This window comes from Tupaia chinensis, unplaced genomic scaffold (assembly GCF_000334495.1).
Source record: "Tupaia chinensis unplaced genomic scaffold, TupChi_1.0 Scaffold000539_1, whole genome shotgun sequence".
NCBI classification, from domain to species: Eukaryota; Metazoa; Chordata; class Mammalia; order Scandentia; family Tupaiidae; genus Tupaia; species Tupaia belangeri.
Genome location: NW_006160052.1, coordinates 288,198 through 303,924, shown reverse-complemented (window position 1 = coordinate 303,924; position 15,727 = coordinate 288,198). Strand labels below are relative to the sequence as shown.

The 15,727-nt window shown below is 48.5% G+C and overlaps 1 protein-coding gene across 4 annotated transcripts in view; it reads left to right on the top strand.

The window, feature by feature from the left end:
- Positions 1 to 15,727, top strand: part of ALDH18A1 (aldehyde dehydrogenase 18 family member A1) — a 70,490-nt gene that overhangs the window by 574 nt on the left and 54,189 nt on the right. For 2 of the 4 annotated variants that reach the window (XM_027775257.1, XM_027775256.1), the window contains exons 2-4: positions 3,681 to 3,820; positions 10,036 to 10,250; positions 15,485 to 15,634. In XM_027775257.1, coding sequence (XP_027631058.1) covers positions 3,709 to 3,820; positions 10,036 to 10,250; positions 15,485 to 15,634 — 477 coding nt within the window. In that variant the 5' untranslated portion in view covers positions 3,681 to 3,708. The remainder of the gene's footprint in view (positions 1 to 3,680; positions 3,821 to 10,035; positions 10,251 to 15,484; positions 15,635 to 15,727) is intronic. The other 2 variants (XM_006157311.3, XM_006157310.3) reach the window with 1 other exon arrangement.

The window sequence follows — 15,727 nt, the reverse complement described above, 5'->3', positions numbered from 1 at the left end:
CGCCTCCCGCGGCCCCCCAGCCGACTCGCAGGCCGGTGTGTGCGGGGCCCCGTGGCGCGCCTGGCCTTCGCCACCGTCTCCTCCCAACCAGGCGCCCCTGCAGCCGCGACCTCACTCGCGCCCCTCCACTCCCGCGGTGTACGGTGCGGAGCGTGGTGGTCCCCTCCTGGCACCCCGGCACACCCCATACCCCACCCCCACGCCATCCCTGCCACAGTATCCCTGCCCTCCCAGGGGGGCAGGTTCATCGCCTGCTCGCCGTGTTTATTAGGTGTGAGCATTCAGCCAGCATGTGTTTCTGGGGACTGAAGTTCAGTTCTCTGTCCCAGTCAGCCAGATAAGGGCTTTCTGTTGAGGACTGTAAAGAGGTACTGGAGTCAGAACGCGGAAACTTTTCCAGCTGATGACAGTGAGTCTAGACACATGCACGCAGACACTGTCGCACACCCTTTGCTCCTTGGGCTCAGCTGTCTGCTTGGAGGGTGTGATAAGCTGGCAGCATAGCCTCGCACTGCAGTGGGGAGTGGACTCACCTGGAGGTCAGAGCCCGGTGCAGCCCTGAGAGCCCAGCCGGCTTGGTTTCTCTGTCAGGCTTCAGTCGCTCTTAGGTAAGAGAGGGGTGATCAGTCAGCAAATGTTTTGTGATTGCATCCATCAGTGAATATTTATTGGGTCCTTTGTGCTTGTGAAGGGTCCTGGAGGAAATTTTAATGTTTTTGGTTTTTTGAGAGATTTTTGCTTGTAGGGCAGTGTGCACTCACCTGAAGGACAGAGGGACAGAAAATGTGAAATCACCCCCAGGAGGGATGGCCATGCTGCAGTCCCTTCTCTAGTCTCCTCCTGGGATGTAGGCATGCTTGCACACGTGCCTGGCCTGAGTTTAAACCACCAGGTCCGGGACTCGAACCATGGTTGACTACGTGGGAGTCCAGCAACCTATTATACCATATGCTGGTCCTTGCTTTAAAATTTTGTTTGTTTGTTTTTGGAAATTTTAGAAAGGCTGTAAGATGACGTTAGTGCGCAGAAGATGAGGAAAACGCATTTATTGAGCACCCATCATGCACTGTGCCGTTCAGTTCTCCCAGTACTCTCATCATCTATACTGTCCTTACCCCTGTTGGACAAGCCAGGAAACTGACACTTAGAAAGGTTAAGTAACCAGGCCAGCAGGTGATGTAGTGGTTAAGGCACTGGACTCCCACGTGGCCGACTGAGTGCAGTTCGAGTCCCAGACTTGGGGGCTTGAAACTCTCGCAGGATACGTTTGCGTGCATGCTCAAAAGCCCAAGAGGAGAATGGAAGAGAAGGGATTCCAGTGGGGCCACCCCCCTGGGAAGAAGGTGATTTCTCACTTCTCTCTCTGGTGAGCCATGTACCCTATGGCAAAAATCTCTCCAAGGAAGGAAGGGAGGGAGGGAGGGAGGGAGGGAGGGAAAGAAAAGAGAGAAGAGGAAAGAAGAAAGTTTAAGCAACGCTCCAGCAAGCACGTAGCAAATGCAGAGCTCCAGCCTGAATCTGCCGACCCCGTTGCCCATCCCAGTACCATGTCATCAGTCTAGATAAAGAAATCTACATAAATTATATATAAATGAACTTGCCAGTTTATGATCCATCTGGGGAAAGCATTAGCACATGAACCAGTTAAAAAACTAACCTGTAGAATGACGTCAACTTTGAAAGCTAGAGTTTCTGGCAGTGGGTTTTGAGGAGGAAGTGGAACTACAATTTAGTGTCACTGATTGTTTTACCCATTGACTCTTCCGTGGGTATGGAATTCACATGTAAATAGTTATTTAGCAATCATTATTGAAAAAATCCAGATCAGTAGCAAACATAGACTGTGGACTTGTGTTATCGGTTTGGTCAGTGTAATGGAAACACTGAAGTCAACCAGAACATTCTATTTTTTTAAAAAAAGCATTATTTGACTTTATTATTATTATTAACTTCACCAGAGAGAGTGAGAGACAGGGAAAGTGAGAAAGCAAGCCACCAGGCCCAGGACTCGTGCCATGGTCAGCCATGTGGGAGTCCAGCACCTCAACCACCACACCACCTGCTGGCCCCCCAGAACATGCTCTGACGCGTTCTATTGCTTGTAAGATGCTGTATGTCTTACGACAGACGTGTCCCGCCAGTCTCTTGCTCCGTTCCTGTGAGTGAGTGTCACGGTAGAGCACCACCCACCATTCCTCGTTTCTTCATTACGGGGCTGACGTGAGGGTCGGAGTGCCTTCACAGTCCCCAGAACGAAAGCTGGACGGCACGGCAGCAGGGTGGGCGCGGTCTTTTTCTTATCTTGTGCAGCGGGACAGAGCTGCCGTTGTGGGGGTACAGTGGCTCGTCCTCTGTGTGCACGTAGAAAAGCACTCTACGTTTTTGCTTGCGTAAGAAACCGTTCTTTGTCTAAAGCCTGAAGTTTGACCCTGGGGAGGAAAGCGCCTGTAACCACCATATTCTCTGCTCAGATTTCTAGCCATGTAGTCACACTCCATGGGATGTGCTCACAGTCCTGTAAAACACGAGCCAGCTGGACTGGCAGAGCATTACGGTGCGGACTCCCTTGTGACTGGGCCTACTTGCTTTTTCACTTTCCCTCTCTCTGGTCAAAATTTTAAAAAGAAGTAATAAATAAAATTAAGCACATACACACACACACACACGAAACAGCCATAGGCATTGCTACCCCTTCTAGGGATGCAAGAATTGCTGCAGATTCCTGTGGATGGGGAGAAAGGCTTGGTGGCAATGGCTGGCCTCTGCTCTCCTTTCTGTGACTGGCGAGGATCCAGCTGACACTTCAATTTTTTTTAAACTTAGTATTATTATTATTTTTTAATTTGACCAGAGAGAGACCTAGGGAGGGAGAAAGGGGGAAAGTGAGAAAGCAGGCCTCGAGGTCCAGACTCGAACTGTGGTCAACCATGTGGGAGTCCAGTGCCTCAGCCACCATCTGGTGCCTCAACCACCACACCACCTGCTGGCCCCCCAGCTGAGGTGGGCTTCGGGAGTCTGTGGGAGGTAACAGGATGGTGGCTGCTGTAGGATGCTGGCTCTGTTACTAACCCGTTGGAGACTCCCTAATGGTGTTTAGTAACTGTGAAGATTTAGTATCGATACATAAACATTGGGGCACCCCACAGCACAGTGGTAAAAGCGCTGTGTAGCAGGAGCCAGATCTCATGGCCAACCACACTTCCAGTCCCTGGAAGTGTCAGAAAACATGCCAGCAGAGGTGCATGCCCAGATCCTGATAAGACAGAGAAATGGAGGGAAACATTGCAGGATGGCCACACCACGTTGGGGTCCTTTCGTTCTTCTGGTGAGCACCCTCTGACAAGTTTTTTAGATGAATACATTGACATTATACCTTAAAGACTTTTGTCACTTAGAGTATTTGTAGTCCTTGATTGCTGCTTGCTTGCATAAGAATTAGATTGCTGCTTGCTTGCATAAGAATTAAGTCCCACAAAAGGAAGAGTCAGTGCTGAGCCCGGGAAGGAGCCATGTGCTCGTTTTCTATGCTCCATAATACAGAGATGAGAGTTTTCCTAATACAGAGGAGTTGGGCCAAGGAGGGTCACATTTTTATCCTTGAACATATAGGAAAGTGGAAAAAGTAAAAGGAATTTTCTGGTTTTGTTCAGTTATTCACTGTCTTTAAAACCCACCTGCAGATACTTTGGTCAGTGACTACGCGTCAGCATGTTGAGTCAAGTGTGCCGCTCTGGGTTCCAGCCCTTCAGCCGACGCCTCCTGTCCTGGGCCCAGTCCACGGCTGTCTCCAGATCATGTATGTACCACAGGAAACTTAGAAGTACGTAGAGATTTTTTCAAAGAAGGGTTTAAAAGAGAAAAAAATGGAAAAGGAAAAACTGGTGGAATTGAACAAATGCAAGGATCAGCTTGCTAGTGAAATGTTCTTGTGTTTTTTTTTTTCTTAAGAATTATTTCATTTGATTGATCATCATCACCATCATTATTATTTTAATTTGCTACAAGGCAGTGCCAGTAGGTAGGTGGTGTAATGATTAAGGTGCTGGATTCCCACATGGCAAACTGTGGTTCAAGACCTGGACCCAGCAGCTTAAAACTCATGACAGGTGTGTGTACAGATGTGCCCAAAATCCCAAGAGGAAAATAGAGAAGGGATATTGCATTATGGCCATGTCCCCTAGGGGATAATTTCTCACTTTCTCTCTGTAGTGAGTGCATATGCCCTATAGCAAAAAGTCTCTCTAAAGAATAAGTAAATTTGCTACAAGGCATGTATACTCACCAGGGAAAGACAGACAGAAGGAAAGAAAAAGTGAGCAAGCAAGCTACCAGGTCTGAGACTCAAACCATGGTAGGCCATGTGGGTAGTCCAGTGCCTTAACCACCACTCCACATGCTGACCCTTACTGTTTATATTTCTATTTATTTATTTATCAGACATTTATTTTATTTGTTATTGTTATTTTCTAATTTGAACAGAGAGAGAGAAAAGAAAGCCGCCAGGTCCGGGACTCGGACTGTGGTCAACCATGTGGGAGTCCAGCACCTCAGCCACCACGCCACCTGCCAACTCCCTGTTTGTATTTTTAAATTGCCTTACATGTAGGCAGTTCTGTTCGTTACCTTGTTTATTTTAATCCGAGAGCCTGTGCATGTGTATATGAGAGAGAGAGAGCAGCCTCCTCCCTTTCCAGCCCTCAGCTCCTCAGAATCCCGGCACCTGCATTGCAGACCTGCTCCACACATTTTCAGGTCGAACTGGGGATCTGAACCTGCAGTCGGCCATACGGCTTCCAGCACTGCATTCCCATCTGCAGAAACTGTGCTACCCGGCTGGTCCGTTACTTTGAATTCCGAGATCATTATTCACTTACAGTTTTCAGAAATAATGCAGAGAGGTCTGCCACACTCTACCCGGTTTGACCCAGTGTCTTCCCGGGGGTCTTGCCTTTGATACCGTTACGATACGGAACATTTTGATCCCCACATGGTCTTTCTCCTTTACAGCGAACCCCTTCCCTATCCCTAACTTTTGGCCACCATTAATCTGTTGTACATTTGTACAATTTTGTCATTTCAACAAGTCATATGAATGGGATCATCTAGTATGTGACCTTTTGAGTTATTTTTTTTTAACTCGGCATAAATCCCTGGAGATTTTGGTGCTGTGTATCAGTTGGCTTCTCTTTATCACTGTATACTATTTAATAGCTCAGGCGTACCACAGAATACCACTCATCCATTAAAGGACATCGTGGCTTTCTCCATGTCTTCTACTCGGAATAAAGCTGCTGTGAACCAGATTTCGTGTGGACATAGTTTTCATTTCTTTGGAATAAATGCTCAAGTGCAATTCTGGCAGTAGTTGCATATTTAGTTTTTATTGGGGGGGGGGTGGTAAATAATTTTTTATTTGGGACCAGCAGTTGGGGCAGTGGCTATGTCACTGACTCCCATGTAGTCGACCGCAGTTTGAGTCCCAGACCCGGTGGCTTAAACTCACACCAGGCACATGTGCGTGCGTGCCCAGGATCCTGAAAAGAGAATGGAGGAGAAGCCATGGGCTGGCCATCCCACCGGTGGGTGATTTCTTGCTTTCTGTCTCTCTGTCTCTCCCTGTCTTTCTGGCAAGCACACATGTCCTATAGCAAAAACCTCTCAAAAAAAAAATTTATTTAATTTTATTTATTATTATTATTTTGTAATTTGACCAGAGAGAGGCAGAGGAGAGAGAAAGGGAAAGTGAAAAAGCAAGTCACCAGGTCCAGGACTCAAACCGTGGTCAGCCATGTGGGAGTCCAGTGCCTTCACCACCACACCCCCTGCCGCCCTGCTTGTTTAGTTTTCTAAGAAAGTGCCAAACTGTTTTTGCAGAACAGCTGTGCCATTTTACATTCCCCCCAGCAGTGGGGGGCAGTCCACTTACTCTGACCCTTCAGTAGCGTTTCATGTCATCACTCTTTCATTGTAGCCCTTTTATTTTAAAAAAAAAAAAAAAAAGACAGATTTTTTGCTACAGGGTGCACATGCTCACCGGAGACAGACAGAAAGCCAGGAGGAATGGCCATGCTGCAGTCCCTTCTCGTTTCTCTTCCCGGGATTTTAGGCACATGCACATGTCCCCGGCATGAGTTTAAGCTGCTGGTCTGGGGACTCCAACCACAGTTGACTCTGTGGGAGTCCAACAACATAAGCATTACGCCATCTGCTGGTCCCCTCCTTGTAGCCCTTTGACAGGGGCGTGGCGATTCACACTGTGGCTTGAACTTGCTTTTCCAAAACGATGTTGAACATGTTTCATGGCCTTAGTTATCATCTGTGGATCGTCTTCACTGAAATGTCTGGTCATGTCCTCTGCTTATTTTCAATTGGATTGCTTTTTTTCCTATTGAATTTTGAAAATTCTTTTTAAAAATAATTATTTAACTTTATTTGTTTATTATTTTTAATTTTCTATGGGGCACAGGCACCCACAAGAGAGAGGGAAAGTGAGAAAACAAGCCGCTACGTCCCTGATTCCAACCGTGGTTGGCCATGTGGGAGTTCAACACCTTTAATCACCATGACACCTGCTGGCCCCTTGATAATTCTTTATATCTTCTAGACAGACTTAATTTTTTTGAAATGTAGTTTATAGATATTTTCTCCCATTTTATTAGTTCATTTATTCTCTGAATGGGGCCTTTTGCAGAGGAAAGTTTATTTTGATGAGGTCCAATTTGTCAGTTTTTTTTCTTATGGATTATACTTTTGGGGTCAAGCCTAAGAATTCTGAGGCTGGTAGGTGGCGTGGTGGTTAAAGGTGACCGACCACGTTTGAGTCCCGGACCTGGCAGCTTGCTTCCTCACTTTCTCTCTCTCTGTCTCTCTCTGATCAAATTTTAAAAATAATCAAATGAATAAATAAATAAAGTAAAATAATTCTTATTTTTAAAAAAAGACTACATTCTTTGTTTACCCTAGATCCTAAAGATTTTTTTAAAGTTTTATCATTTTACATTTCACCATTAAGTTTGTGAATACATTTTTGTTTAAGGGGGCACAGAGATGGTCTAGTAGTTAAAGCCCTGGACTCCCACATTACCGACCACGGTTCAAGTACCAGACTCAGTGGCTTGAAAATCATGCCGGGTGAGTCTCCAAGAGGAGACTGGAGGAGAAGGGATTGTGGGGTGGCCCTCCCCCCGGGGGGGTGATTTCTCACCTTCTCGGTCTTTCTCCAGCAAGTGCACGTGACGTATGGCAAAACCCTAAAAAAAAAATCATTTTTGTATAAGGTGTGAAGTTTAGGTCAAAATTCATTTTGCTTTCTATAGATAGCCAGTTGTTTCAGCATCATTGGTTGAAAAGCTGTTTATGATGTTTGAAGTGGCTTTTTCCTGATGTCACCTAAATCTTATCGGTGTCTCCAGGCTTCACTGGAAGATGACTTGCTTGTGAACTAATCAAGCTTATCATCTTCCAGGAAAATCTCTATTCACCCAGTGTGTTTTTCAAGTCACCAAGTCGAGCACTTGAACTGTGCAGTCGGTCCCATAGGTCCAACCGCTTTAACCCCACACCACAGGCTGCCCAGTGACTTGGTGTGTCTGTCACTTAGGATTAGATTAGGTGGTAGTGCAGTGGTAAAACATTCTCTGTGCAGCCGGCGGATGGGAGTCTGGGGTTTGCTCCAGAAGCCTGAGTACTCCAGGCACCCACTGCCCTGCCCTGGGGCCTGCTGAAGCTGGGGCAGGCTGGCAGCATCAATGCTTTTTTCCCTCGGGACCAGCAGTTAGCATAATGGCTATGTCACTGGACTCCCACATAGTTGACCGCGGTTCGAGTCCCAGACCCAGTGGCTTAAACTCACGCCGGGCGTGTGTGCGTGCGTGCCCAAGATCCCGAGAGGAGAATGGAGGAGAAGGGATTGCGGCATGGCCATCCCCCCGGGGGGGTGATTTCTCGCTTTCTATCTCTCTGTCTCTCTCTGTCTGGTGAGCGCACGCACCCTATAGTAAAAACCTCTCCTCCCCCTGAAAAAAAAAAAAAAAGAAAAGAAAGAAAAAAGCGCTCCAGCTCCTGTTTCACTGGGACAGGCGTCAGGCTTGCTCTGCCACGGCAAGCAGGAAAATTTTAAACGGTGAGATCTTTGGTAACCGGTTACTCCCTCTGTTTATAGTGCTGTGGTTTCTTCAGGAGCATGTTTTAATTGTTTCTTTCTTCCATGAGCAGAGGGCAGGGAGTACCCTCCACAGGGTCCTCATGCCTCAGTCCACCCCGTTCCCACCTGGCTCAGATCGTGGGCACAGGCTGTCCATGGCGTCAGGGAGGTCCCCAGATGTGAGCTAGGAACCTTCTCCTGGGGTCCACCTCTCTGCTGTGCCCTGGTCCTGCCTGCCACCTACATACTTCTCTGATTCTGAAAGCGATGCATTTGTACTGCACAGATTTGGAAAATAGAGGAAAACATAAAGAAAATTTGTATTACCCATAATCCCATCAGATATGATACTAACATTGTGATTCATCTTATTTATTTTATGCCTTTAGACATGTATATGAAACAACAGATCAGGAGCATTTTCTGTCATGAAAAATTCTAACAATAGGGATGGGACCAGCAGTTAGCATAATGGCTATGTTGCTGGACTCCCCCGTAGTCAACCACAGTTCGAGGCCCGGACCTGGTGGCTTAAACTCATGCTGGGTGTGTGTGTTTGTGTACCCAAGATTCTGAGAGGAGAATGGAGGAGAAGGGATTGCGGTGTGGCCAGCACCCCTGGGAGGTGACTTCTCGCTTTCTGTCTCTCTGTCTCTCTCTGTCTGGTGAGCGCATGTGCCCTATAGCAAAAACCTTTCAAAAAAAAAAAAAATTCTAACCATGGGGCCAGTCCCAACAGCTAAAGGAGCCAGGTCGCACGTGGCCACCATAGTTGAATCCAAGCCTCAATGGGGCTTGAAAAGCACAGCAGCACATATGCACGTGTGCCCCAAATCCTGAAAGGATGGAGAAGTGGAGAAGGGACTGTGGTGTGACCACACCCCATTGGGGGTTTATTTATTCTCTCTTACTCTCTGTCTCTACTTCTATGACAAATTTTTAAAACTCCAAAAATGGGGACCAGCAGATGGTGTAGCAATTACATCACTGGACTCCCACATACTTGACCGTGATTAGAGTCCCAGACCCAGTGGCTTGAAAATCACGCATATACGTGTGTGCCTGAGATTGTGGGAGGAGAATGGAGGAGAAGGGATTGGGGTGTGGCCATCGCCCCTGAGGGGTGATTTCTCACTCTCTTTCTCTCTCTTCTCTCTCTCTGGTGAGTGCATGCACCCTATGGCAGAAACTTAAAAATAAAATTAGTAAAAGGTTAATTAATCCTTTTTTCTTATTTTAGATATTTAATTGACCTCTGATTTTTCCTATCATAACTTTTCTTTTTATTTTTTTTAAGAGGTTTTTGCTATAGGGCACGTGCACTTGCCAGAAAGACAGAAACAGAGAGACAGAAAGCGAGAAATCACCCCCCGGGGGTATGGTCACGCCGCAATCCCTTCCCCTCTCAGGATCTTGGGCACACATGCACACGCACCCAGCGTGAGTTTAAGCCACCAGATCTGGAACTCGAACCACGGTCAACTACATGGGAGTCCAGCGACATAGCCATCAGCCAACTGCTGGTCACCCTATCATAACATTCTAATTAACAGCTCTCTGATAAATCTCTTTGTCCTCATCTCTGATTTATTCCTTAGAACAAATTCCTGAGCATAGAATTGCTGGATTAAAAGCTGTGGACGTTTTTAGGGTTTTTGATACTTTTTGCCAGCAGATCTGGAGATTATTTTGCGTGTGCGTGTGCCTGTGACCTGTGTTCGGGGCATGATCCCTGCAGGACTGGAGTAGAGGGTGCGGGTTAGAGCTTTTGATACACGCTGGTTCTAGCCCTTACAGCGATCAGCTGTTTCCTTGGTGCCTACACTGGCTAACACTGAAGTCACGTCGTGTGTTTCTTCTGTTTGTCTGCCCTTGACTCTGTGGGGCCGCAGGCCGTGTCCAGCCCTCAGGCATCAGGCACGTGCGTTCCTGGAGCAACATCCCCTTCATCACCGTTCCCCTCAGCCGTACACACGGCAAGTCCTTTGCCCACCGCAGCGAGCTGAAGCATGCCAAGAGGATCGTGGTGAAGCTCGGGAGTGCCGTGGTGACCCGAGGGGACGAGTGCGGCCTGGCACTGGGGCGCCTGGCGTCTATTGTTGAGCAGGTAATTGCCAGGGTGAAAACTGCTGAGCCCAGACCGAGATTTCTGGTCGTTAGTTTAGGGTTATCGAGTTGTAAACAGCAATCTTGATTTGAGTGAGTACGTGTAACCCCGTCTGAGAACTTTCCCAGTGTCGGTGCCCATGGGAGACGGCGTCCAAGGCGAGAACCACGTCAGGGAGAAGAACTGATGTTGTGATGTCAGCTCTCAGACTTCTCAGCGGCTGGAGCTGCGTAGAAGTTGGGTAGAACTTGGCTTAGTGGTGGCTGGTTTTAAAATTCCCAGGTGACTCTAATTTGTAATCAGGATCGGATACCCGGACAGATGTGTATAAATACTTAGCTTTATTGGTTTGTTTTGCTGGTTTAAAGCCAAAACCAGCCATCCAGAAGTTTGCTGAAAATGTATATTATAAACATGCTAAGCCTGGGTTTCAGCTTTTTTTTTTTTTTGCATCAAAATAAATTTGTACTTTAATTCCATTTTTCACGAATGTTTTGAAGTTCCCTCATATATGACCAGTTCTTTTTCAGTTTGCTGGAGGGCGTGTGCACTCACCGAGGGAGAGGGAGAGCGCAGGGAGACCAGAAAGCACCCCCCCCCGACGGTCCTGCTGCAACACCACCACCTCCATTTCTCCTTGTGGGTGTTTTCAAGCCACTAGGTCCAGGATTTGAACCATGTGGTTGCTGTGTGAGATCTAGTCACCTTAATCGCCATGTCATGGCCGGCCCTTCTCCTTTTTTGAATGCCATAGAACACATGGGAACAGGTGTGTGAGACAGAAATTACCCCTCTTACAACCTGGCCACGCTGCATGCCCCCTTCCATTTCTCTAGCCCTTCAGGATCTTGGGCATGTGCATGTATGCCCAACGTGGTTTTTTTTGGGAGAGGTTTTTTGCTATAGGGCGCGTGCGCTTGCCAGAAACACAGAGAGAGACAGAGAGACAGAAAGCGAGAAATCACCCCCCAGGGGATGGCCATGCCGCAATCCCTTCTCCTCCATTCTCCTCTCGGGATCTTGGGCATGCACACACATGCACCCGGCATGAGTTGTAAGCCACTGGGTCCGGGACACGAACCGCGGTCGACTACATGGGAGTCCAGCGACATAGCCATTACGCTAACTGCTGGTCCCCCCAACATGTTTTTCAAGCCTCCAAGGCCAGGATTGAAAGCATGGCCAGCCGTTCACAACCCAGCTGCCTGTGTATGACACCTGATTTCTGAGCTACGGGTCAGCATGCTTTGTTTTTAATGGGAGAGGGAAAAAAGGATAGGCGCTTTTCACGGGGTCTCGCCCTTGCAGTCCTCTGCCCAGCCTCCTAGTTAGCCAGGGTTACAGATGTGACAGGTGCATCTGGGCCCTTCAGGTTGGTCTGGAATCGACCTGGGACAGCAGCGCCCTCTCGCCTGGGCCCCTGCCCGTGGTTCCGAATCCTGGCTGCACATTCAAGTCATCGACGGCCTGAGGGCCTGGGCTTCACACCCAACCTTTTTTTTTTTTTTTTTTTTAATTTTTTTATTTTGAGGGGTTTTCGCTATAGGGCACGTGCGCTCGCCAGACAGAGAGAGAGAGAGAGACAGAAAGTGAGAAATCACCCCCCCCAGGGGGGGTGGCCACGCCGCAATCCCTTCTCCTCCATTCTCCTCTCGGGATCTTGGGCACACACGCACACGCGCCCAGTGTGAGTTTTAAGCCACCGGGTCCAGGACGTGAACCGCAGTTTACTACGTGGGAGTCCAGCGACATAGCCATTACGCTAACTGCTGGTCCCACACACCCACCCATTTAGTAAGTGGCTTAAGTGGTGGATAGTTTCAAAATCCCCCAGGTGACTAATTTGTAATCAGGGTTGAGTACCTGGACAGATGTGTGTCAATACTTAGCTTTGTTCATTTTGTTGGTTTGAGTCCAAAACCAGACGTGCAGTCATCCCAGAGAGGAAGCTGGAGCTCTTCCATCCCAGCTGTAACTCAACTCTACCTTCCATAGCTTTCCCGAAGAGTTGTTACAGGGGACCGTTAACCTGAAACTTGATGGAACTTTCTCCTTTAATTTTAATTTTCTTCTTTTTCTTTTTAATTAGCCCGACAATCTTGAAATAAACATGAGCTATCAATGTGAAGATTTCCTCAGTTCAGTATTTGAAAGTACATGATTTCAGAGAATACTCACGTGAGGATTTTATTTAAAGGCTGAGAGAGCTAGCCAGGTGGCGTGGTGGTTAAGGCAGCTGAATCCCACGTGCCCAGTTGCACACTTCAAGTCCCAGACCCTGCAGATTGAAAAACATGCCAGGCCGAGTGTGCGTGCGTGCCCAAAATCCTGAGAAGAGAATGGCGGAGAAGGGATTACAGGGTGGCCATCCCCCCTAGGAGGGATTTCTCACTTTCCTTCTCTCTCTCTCTTTCCAGCAACATGCCCTATAGCAAAACTAAACAAGTGTAGAGGAGCTCTGGGTTCGAGGAACACCTGTGTGCAGCCACCAGGGTCTTTATTTGAGTATGGACCACGCCGTATGTCCGGGCTGGCTCACTGAGATCTGTGCAGGGAATCCTGGCTTCAGGAGGGCTCGGAGCAGTTTCCAGTAGAGTCACTAAGGCCACCTAGCCATGCAGTGAACCCATGCTGACCACAGACTGTCGGTAAAGAACAGACCTAAGGGATCACAGGGGAGTTTTAAACTTTAAGTATCTTACCCGTATCATGGCCAAGAACAGGGATCAGCAAACTTTTTATCTAAGAGGCCAGATAGTAAATAATACAAGATTTCTGGGCCATATGGTCTCTGTCTCAGTTGCTAAGCTCTGCCAGTGTAGTGTAGAGACAACCATAGGTGATATGTAAATGAATGAATGAATATGGCTGTGATTCAATAAAACTTTATCTCCAAAAACAGGCAGTAGGCCGATTTGGCCAGCGGTCAAAACCAGGCACCCAGGGATCCGCTCAGTACAGCTAAAGCTCTTCCATCGAGCTATAACTCAGCACTATCCTCCATAACCATATTTTCAGGGTTTTTTTTTAAATCAACTTTCCTGAATTGTTGATATTAGGAAACTTTGAGCTTGAAACTTGAGGAATAGTCTTCTTATATTTTCTGTTTTAAACACTTATCAAATATGCCTGCCGGGTTGAGTCCATCAGATCAGTTGGATTTAACACGTTTTCATCCAGGGCGACATGGTGAGGAATGTCTCGGAGCGCTCGCTGTTGTCTCTGCCCTTGCAGAGCCAGAACTGGGGCTCCCAGAATCAGTAGGTGGTGGTTCAAGGCAGGAATTATCCAGATGAGAAGGCCCTGGTGACGGCGACTGGTCCAGAGATGGGGAAGGTAGAGGAGAGTGTGGTTGTTCTTGGGGCTTCCTAGGAGAGGTGGGGCAGCCTGGGCTTTGGCGGCAGGTAGGGGCTGGGCCAGCAGGGAAGAAGTTCACTCTGTAAAGTGCACAGTGACAGTGCCTCTGGGGTTGTGTGACCTGTGGGTTCTGGGGAAGCTGTGGCTCCTGGCGTGGCCTCCAGATAAAGGGCAGACGAGGATGAGCATAGCATATGCAGTCCTGCAGGAAGCAGGTCGGGAGCAGTGCTGCTGGTCTCCCGGGAGAGTGTGGCATCCAGTGGGCTCTGGAGCCTAGTAGAGGAGGCGGGGCTTAGTCTCCAGAGCAGCTGGGAGATGGTGAGAAGGGGAGAAACTTGCTGAACACAGTAGGGAAATCTAGTGATCTGCTCAGCCGCCAGCTCCCCTTCCAGGGCTGTCCGTGGACCTCCCAGAAGGATGGAAGGGCTAGCTTGGTCAGGGCACTGCCTAAACATGCAGCGTCGACTGTTTTGTCACATGTGCCTCATGGCATTAGATGGGCTCGGGAGCCGACTCAAAGTGGCTTCTAGTGGCCAGAGGGAGGACGATTTGAACGTCAATAAAGGTAGCCATTGCAATGCAATGAAATTGTGTCACCAAAGGTCTTTAGTTACGCCATAAGATAAATGACAAGAGTTTGCAATCATACTTTTAAAAACCTCGGGACCAGCGGTGGGCGTAATGGCTATGTTGCTGGACTTTCATGTGGCCAACCGCGGTTCGAGTCCCAGAGGCTTAAACTCACACTGGGCGCATGTGTGAACGTGCCCAAGATCCAGAGAGGAGAAGAGGAGAAGGGATTGTGGCATGGCCATCCCCTCTGGGGGGTAATTTCTTGCTTTCTGTTTCTCTATCTCTTTCTGGTGGGTGCACGCACCCTATAGCAAACCACTCCCTCCCCCCCCCAAAAAAAAATTCACTGGTTCCCTAACTTCATTTAACTTTATTTATTTATTTAATTTGACCCAAGAGGAACAGAGTAAGAGAGAGAGGGAAATTAAGAAAACAAGCTGCCAGGTCCAGGTCTCGAACTGCTATCTGCCGTGTGGGAATCCAGCGCCCTTAACCACCACGCCGTCTGCTGGCCCCAGGTAGTTGATATTTCTTACAGTGTTAATATTTAGAAATGTTACCAAATACTAAAATATTTACAAATGAAATAGTCTGTCTGGGACCTAGGATTTGCATTAAAATAATGGTGGATAAAGAGGTTTTGGGGAACTAGAGAATGGCCATGAGAGAGCACTGCTGAAACCGGGTGGGTTTAAATTTTCTGCTTCCCGCCTTGGTTAGTATGAAACTCTCCGGGATGAAAGTTGCTGTTTGAAGTCAGGGCTTGGCACAGCTGCATGTGAGGCCCTGAAGTAGGGTCACGCGTCAGGAGGAGTGGACAGGTCAGGGCCGCCGGCTGCCTTGCATCCTGAGTTTTCAGCTCTCTCATGCGAATCTTTACATGGTAGGAAACACAGTGACAGAGAGACAGCACAGGGCTGGCATCCTCCCTGTCTCAGCAGAGACAACCCCAGGCATCAGGTGTCCGGGATGCAGGCTCGGCCTCTGTCAGGACTTTGCTTCTGGCCTTTACTTCCTGGAGCAGCTAGGCCTTTTGCATTATAGACTCCCTGCAGATATCACCACGTCCTGTTGGTGCCAAACCTGGCCACACACCAGAAGCCCCGTTAAAAACATCCGGGTTCTGTCTTTCAGCTGTTAAGAGATACGTGAGGCAGCATGTAGGACTGGGTGGTTCTTCAGAGCTGGTCCAGGGCTGGTCCCTGCAGCAGCATTTGCAGTTGCCTCATTCGTCCACCCTACCTGGGCCTGTGGTGAGGCCGGGAAAGACGTCGGGTGACCCGCCCTTCTCCTTCTCGTTGCAGGTGTCGGTGCTGCAGAATCAGGGCCGAGAGATGATGCTGGTGACCAGTGGAGCCGTGGCCTTCGGCAAGCAGCGCTTGCGCCATGAGATCCTGCTGTCTCAGAGCGTGCGGCAAGCCCTGCACTCGGGGCAGAACCAGCTGAAGGAGATGGTGCGTGCTGCCTCCCACCCCCGCGGCAGTCTGCGCCTGCGTGCAGCCTCCCGCCCCCACCCCCGCCCCTTGGCAGTCTGCGCCTGCACGCTG